We start from the raw sequence: 7,500 nt of genomic DNA on the forward strand, positions 1-7,500 counted from the left end.
AGTAATGAAAATGACCTTGAAAACTAGAATAATAATATCATTATCCCATTGAAAGAAGTAGCAAAGAAGTTCCAGGACAGAAAGCCCTCCAACAACAGCAAATTCTCCGAAGAGACAAAGAAGCTCATGAAAAAATGTAGACATCTCAAGCCCCATCAACAGTGCGGGAGAATATTGAAACAGCAAAACTAAACAAAACTATACAGAAAAAGCAACAAGAAGACCTTTGCGATAAAGCAGCAGAATAATTGAAGATGTTATTAAACAGGGCAGAGGGTTTAAAACAGCAAAAAGAAAACTTGGCCAAAGTAAGTTGCAATTCACTGGGGTGCTGGAAGAAGATGGATCCCCTACAACCAACTGTGATGGAATAATTAAGGGCGCAAGAGCTTACTACCAAAAGTTTTACTCCTCAGAAAGACCCCGTTGCCATCTTTGCAAAAGAGGAAATCAACACCTATCTCATGGCTTCCAGAGATCACAGCATGCAAGATGCAACTTGTTATCAAGCAAATGAAGACGGGGAAAGCGCTGGGACCAGATAACATCACATTGGACCTAATATCAGATGCTGAAGAGCCAATCCAAGTCAGACTGGCACGACTATTTAATGAATGTCTGAAGAAGAGCAAAATGCCAGAAGAGTGGAATAAAGCCATCCTCATTCTACTCTACAAAAAAGGCGACCCCAGGGACATGAACAACCAATGACCAATCAGCCTCTATAATGTTATTTATAAGATCTTACCAGAGTTATCACTAATTGAATTGCAAGTAAGCTTGATGAAAATCAGCCTAGGGAACAAGCAGGCTTTAGAAGAGGCTACTCCACATTTGACTATCTACAAACAGTAAACCAGATCATTGAGAAAACAAACGAATATAAAATCCTACCAGTAGCACTTGTAGACTACACCAAAGCATTTGACTTGGTAGAAACTGAGGAGGTCATGTCAGCACTGGAAGAAGAAGGGAGTTGACTCAGTTTACATCAATATCCTCCATCACATCTATGCTATGGAGCATCAATTATTCGCCTCCACAAGGACTCGGAACCATTCGAACTCGAGAGAGGAGTCAGAGAGGGTGGCACAAGCTCACCCAAACTGTTTACTACCTGCCTGGAGAGAGCTTTCCAACAACTCAACTGGCAAGAAAAAGGAATAAGAATAGATGGAGAATACCTACGTCACCTAAGATTTTCTGATGACATCATTATTGTTGCCCCCACCAAAGAAGAGCTTCAACAAATGCTCACAGACCTATGGGCATTGTCCCACAGGTAAAAGGAGGTGAATGTTGTCTGACGCAACCACACTCCAGCTATCAGCACCTGATGCACCGACTAGTTCTTCCTGAATGCAAGGGACAGAGTGATGCCCCTGACTTCTTGAACTCTAGGCTGGAACGTAATCAAGTCCTCTTCATTTGATGTTGAGTATACGTACCCGCTTGTTAGTCTCATGAAGCCAGAAAGAGATTGTGCTCTTTGACGCCTCATTCTTGTTCTTAACAGTGCTAGCAAAAAGTCGTTGACACTCAGGCCTGAGCTGCCAAGTCCTTTTAAGGGAGCACCGCAGTAGTGTCTCTTCTTGTTCATTATCTACAAGGTCCTTTAGGGAGGGAATCAAGAAATACTTGAATCTGACATCACGGACCAATGGATTCTGAGTCTTTGCTATGAATTCCAGGATAAATTTGAACAAAACAGATCCCCATCCCCTCTAGTGCTCAACATTATAATTAAGACCATGAAGTTTGTCTACTCTCTTTGCTAATGCCAGGGCAAGCAGAAATAGTCTTGAGGGTCAGATCCCTGTCTGACGACACTCTCAGAGGCTCGTAAGGTGCATGAGTTAGGCTTTGAAGGATGAGAGTCACATCCCACTCAGGGGGCCTGAGTTCCCTGGGAGGGCAAGCCTTTTCCAAAACTTCTCATCAGCATGGAGATCTCCCATGAGAAAGAGAGATCTATGTGTTTTAGGCATAGGCTAGGCCCAGGGTGGCTCTGTAGCCCTTAATTGCTGAGAGAGAGATGCTTCTCTCAGCGAAGGAAAATGATAAAGTCCACTACCAGCTGAATAGTAGCTCCAAGTGGCGAGAAACCCCCTTCCATGACACCAACTACAGAAGTTGGCCCATTTCCCTATGGTTGGCATCGCTGGCTCGGGACCCGATCCTCCGATCATCCAAGGAATGGCTCATGGAAGCCACATCCTGGGTTAGAGATTTGGGGGTGGGGGCATTTCCTGTACACTGCACACCCTCACTCTCTCTATAGGGTGCATCTCGGTTCGAGAAGACCAGTATACTATACGGATCATACGGGGCACGGGATTAGCCTCTACATCAGAACCTTGGAGCCTGCGTGGAAGGAGGTTCTCTACCAGACATGAGAAACATTTGGTGTCTGGTATCGGTGCCTTGGCTGTTGGTGTACGTGGGGGATCCCCATACACAGACTTGGATTGTGGAAGTGGCATTGTGGCTGACCCGAGCATACGCTGCTTCCACACTTGGATGTCTGGGGATACCCAAGATGCAGGTTCCCTGCTCAGGGACAGGGAGAGCTGTAGAGAGCCCTACAAAAGAAAATTGTTATCTGGAAAGAAAGCAAGCTCAGGTAATTTTGTTATGTTTCCTTCAATGTTTACCAATTGCATTAAAAAGAAAAAAAATCATCCCTATTTGCCATCACTGAGCACACACACAAATAAGTTTGGATTTCAAATCCCTTCGTAAATGTTCCTTCCAATATTGGACTCCCGTTGTGTGAAGAAGAAGAAGAAGAGCTTGAATTGAATTGAATTGAATATAGAATTTAGGCCAAAGGCCAAGCACTGGGACTTCTGAGGTCATTCAGCACTGAAATTGAAATTGACAGTAAAAGGTTTGAAAGGTCTAACAAGAGGAAAACCTTGCAGTTGCAAAATGAATCAAGTGTTAGGAGAGGGTGGAAAGTAAGATGATGAAAGAGAATACAAAAGGAGGTACAGTAAAAGGAACAAAAGTGGTTGCAGCAAGGGGCCGAAGGCATGCTGCAAAGAACCTTAAGTAATGCCTACAGTGCACCGCATGAGGTCCACTGATGGCACTACCCCCCCCTATGGGAAAGAAGAAGAACTGGCCATCAATTCTAGTGATTGACATTACCCATTGATGCATTTTGGAAGCCTATACAAGAGGAATATCCCACATTACCTAAAAAAGCTTTATCACTTCTGTTACAATTCTCTACTTCTTATCTATGTGAACTAGGCTTCTCAACCTTAAATAATCAAAACTAAGAAGCGAGAAAGACTACGCTCAGCTGAAGAAGAAATGAGGGCCTGCTTATTGCTCATTCCACCAAATATTGAACAAGTCGCTAAAAAGCCAGGCGCAGGTACTAATAAGCTGTACAACTGACTGAATAGAAATACTTGAAATAAAGTTCATATTTATAGGTGTTTTAAGTTTGTGGTTCCATCTCATTATTATTTAAATGTATCCCTTTTTATTTTGCCAAGTGTGCTGTGATATTATGAGATCTTAGGTATGCTTTTGGCCCAAAAAAAGGTTGAGAAACATTGGTTTAGGGCATTAGCAATTTGTTCCCATTGTGAGTCAGAAATTTATTTCTGTGAAACACATTCCCACGTGTTCATTTCAACCATATCTCATGATGAAGGGGCAAGTTGAATGAAATGTTAGCAATTTGAGCACTGATGGGTTGGGAAGCTTGATAACATTCACTGCTATGTTGGATGCTAGGTGCTTGCCCAGGAAAAACATCAGGTAAGCCCTGGACTCTTACTCAAAAGGCCGGAGCTCAGTCCTTATGGACTAAGAAAAACACATGAATGGCATAAATGTAAAATACAGAATAGTCACTTTCCTATACTTACGAACATTCAGATACGAACTGCAGTGTCACAAGTTAAAATTATTTTAAAATACAGTGAAATTAGTATAATCTATGACTCCTGAGTTAACTTGGGAATGTAAACATCAGCGGAAATTATGCACTAGCGTACATATTAAAAGCCAAATTAGGAAAAACCAACTTACGAACAATTCACAATATGAACAGCCATCCAGAGCATAACGTGTTTGTAAGTTGTGTTGTGGCTTTACATAATATGAATTAATGTAAATAATAAAAAAAAGGAGTATGAATTAGTTGATCATATATGGAGACTGTCATAACCATGAATTGTCATAGGTTGAGAGTCATAACCTGACTGTGTGTATATATATATATATATATAATATATATATATATATTATATATATATATATATATATATATATATATATATATATACACACACACACACATACATACAGTGTACCAAGTGAGGAAATTCTGACATCCAGGAAGGATTTAAAACTGCATTTGGAACATCAGAACAAGAAGTTAATAGGGTACATATAAGGGTTTTTTTAAGTTATATAAGTACTATCTGGTCAAAAAAAGTGACCAGTAGATTCTGTGTACAATATATATATTTCAGCCTATATCCTTGGCTAAGTGGGGGTCAGGGGATGTCTATTCCAGCTCTAGTACATATATGCATCTGAATTTGACAGGTTTATGTATGTATGAGTAGGAACAGGCTAGACTTATATCCTTCTTCATGGTCTGGTGGATAACATTACCTCTATCTGATATTCTGGATGCAGGTTCGAATCTTGCCCAGCTATTAAAATTTCTTCATTTGGTTTTTCTGCTAAGCGGAAAGATCAGAAATGTAACAAAGACCTTATAGTGTAACCTACACTTAAACAGCAGATTTCCCATTTAAGGTAATTCTATGTAAATTCTTGCCTAAATTACTGGGTAACCTACGTATACTTCATCCTTATCACTCAGTTTTAAGAGATATTACCAATAACATGCCATACATTTAAAAATGTAGCCAAGCAAAAATATCATTATAGTAATGGAGGTGATTTGTAATAAATTTAATATAACAAGTTGACATTTATATTTATACAGTATATAATTATTATCTATGCATAATTATATTTTGAAGCCTTCATTTACATAAATTATACATACACATTGTATATAAGTACAAACTGATATATAAAATGTACATTCTGGTTACGAATGATTGTGGTCTGAACAGATGCATTCAAGTGGTGGTTGTTTATGAAATGAGTAAATAATGTTTAATACTATAATATTCTGTAATGTTCTGTTTAGATAGGCCAATTTAGAATTACTAGCCTGGGCCCTCCTCACTAATATGGCACTTCTACTTTTTCCCCTTTCTTTTCCCTGCATGCTCCTGCACAGTAATGTGTCGTATGTATCAGCACGTTTCTAAAGTACTGTTTGCTTATAAGCTGTCATTGTTATTTTCTTAAGATTTATATACTTATTTATTATTTTTCTGAAGTATTTCATTATTTTTACATAGCCAGGTATATGGTCTGTTGTTCTAGTATTAACGTTAAGTAAAAAAAAAAACTTTACTGTTGCAAAATTATTGGAATATGGTTGCTATAAACAAATATTTTATTTATTATACATCTATTTTTAAAGTTAAAAAAGTTGTAGTGGCATTTTAAACTGCAACGAATTTTTTAGAACTGATGCTTACTTTTGGTTGTATGTACTACTGGCCTTTACTTGTAGATTTTGCATTAAACTTGAATACGTACATGGTACATATTGTGTTCTAGAGATGACATTTATTCAAAGTAAAGTAATCTCTGGATTATGAAATTTTGTAATGAAGTTATTTGGGTTCTATAAAAAAAAGGAGCTACAGAAATTAAAAAGTTAACACTGCTGATTAAATTCACTAAAATGTATCTTGTTGTTTCAACATTTTATTGTATATGTATTAGGTACTGTTTATTTGTATATATGTGGATGTGTGAGAAGGAGCTGGAGAAGAATCTAGGAGGAAAGCTATGAAGTACAAAAACAAACTAGAAAATATTTACTTGTTATTTGGAACCATAAAATGAAAGGAATTGATAGGCAATAGAATTGAAAGAAGAAAATGCAATCTGTATTTTTAGGAGTCATTTTTGGAATGCTTGAATGGGGGGCTTAGTCAAACCCAAAACACTGTAATCTTTGCACTAAAAGGTAGCAATGAGATTGAATACATTGAAGCCCCCAAAAAATTAATTCTAGTAATTAGTACTCTCAACATTGCTTTTAGTTAATGAAATTTAAAATCATAAATGGTAACTTAATGTTATGTTAATTTGTCATATTTGATATTTTGAAGTGTTACATGTACCTGAGAGCACGTTGACTTATACTATTATCAGACACATAGAACAAATAAAGCAAATTACTGTATTTGTTTTTTATATTTGGTAAACAATAATTCTGACTGAGGTAACAGTGAAAAACAATAATTGAAGATTTGTTGAAACAATTACCACAATACTATATTGTGTGAATCTGGAAGTACTGTATCATCTCTATAGCACAATTTCACTATTTATTTTACAATGTAGTGTGTAGGACAGTTAGTTTCCTGGTGTTTATTTATTGGGCAACCATGTGTGTAAGATGTTTAGTTTTTAATGCATGCTGTTATTTTTTTTTCATTATTAATACTCATTATATGTAGAAAAGCTTTGTTGCATTCCTAAAGGAAAAAGGATAATGGTATTGTAACCAAATATTATGGTTTAACCAGTCAAGTAATGCATTTTCTTAAGTAAAGTAATATATCATTTGCATCTTAGAACCTGTAGTATATAACCTAAGTTATGATAATATCCAAACAGTTGTTTAAAGTAATATAAACTTTTATAGTATACAGTTTTAGATTAAATTGTACTTGCCATATGTATCCCACTATTCAGAATGTTTTCAAACCTGGAGACCTCACTACCTATGTCTTAAATTTGCCCTGTATTTTGTAGTAGCTAATTCCACAAAATTCATTAGGGTTATATCAGTTTTATGATGCTACTAAATTTTCTCTTGTGATAACCTATATCTTAAAAAATTAAAATTCATGAGTATTTTGAAGTAGCTTTTGGTAAATATGAATATAAGGTAGACAAACAAATTGTAGTGTATTTCAAATTCTTGCAATGCTGTGAGAATGACTTTACCACACATAATTAAAAGTTATTTTTATGCAGGCATTTTTGTGGAAAATATTATTGACCATTACGTCAAAACACAAATAGGGCAAATTTTATCATTGCATCGTCACTTAGTTTGAGGTCAGTAGAGAAAGTTGCTTCACCATATTTGTTTTATGGCAACCCCTTATGATCTTTAAACCTTATCTTTACTTAACTTGTCTTCTTTTTTCCCATTCCTTTCCACCATCTCCAGCCTTCCTGAGGGGGCTGAAGGAGAGTAAGTAATGTTCTTCCAGCATGGATTTGTGTTATATTTTACTTTATATATTTTGTAGATGGTAGACATTTTAGTTGTTTCTTTTTTAAATAAATTGTATTTCATATGTGAAGAGGGGCTATATGGAGTATATTAGATTTATAAAATAGCAAGGTGATGTAATTCCTAGA

At 36.5% G+C, this 7,500-nt stretch overlaps 1 protein-coding gene across 17 annotated transcripts in view; it reads left to right on the forward strand.

Moving 5' to 3' along the window:
• The window catches only part of LOC135212647 (calcium-dependent secretion activator-like), a 1,046,064-nt gene that overhangs the window by 1,016,334 nt on the left and 22,230 nt on the right, over nucleotides 1-7,500 (forward strand). For 16 of the 17 annotated variants that reach the window (XM_064246259.1, XM_064246260.1, XM_064246258.1 and 13 more), the window contains one exon: nucleotides 7,307-7,330. The exons of the other annotated variant lie outside the window; for it this stretch is intronic. In XM_064246259.1, coding sequence (XP_064102329.1) covers nucleotides 7,307-7,330 — 24 coding nt within the window. The remainder of the gene's footprint in view (nucleotides 1-7,306; nucleotides 7,331-7,500) is intronic. 17 annotated transcript variants of the gene reach the window in all.

Source organism: Macrobrachium nipponense, chromosome 41 (assembly GCF_015104395.2).
Source record: "Macrobrachium nipponense isolate FS-2020 chromosome 41, ASM1510439v2, whole genome shotgun sequence".
NCBI lineage: Eukaryota > Metazoa > Arthropoda > Malacostraca > Decapoda > Palaemonidae > Macrobrachium > Macrobrachium nipponense.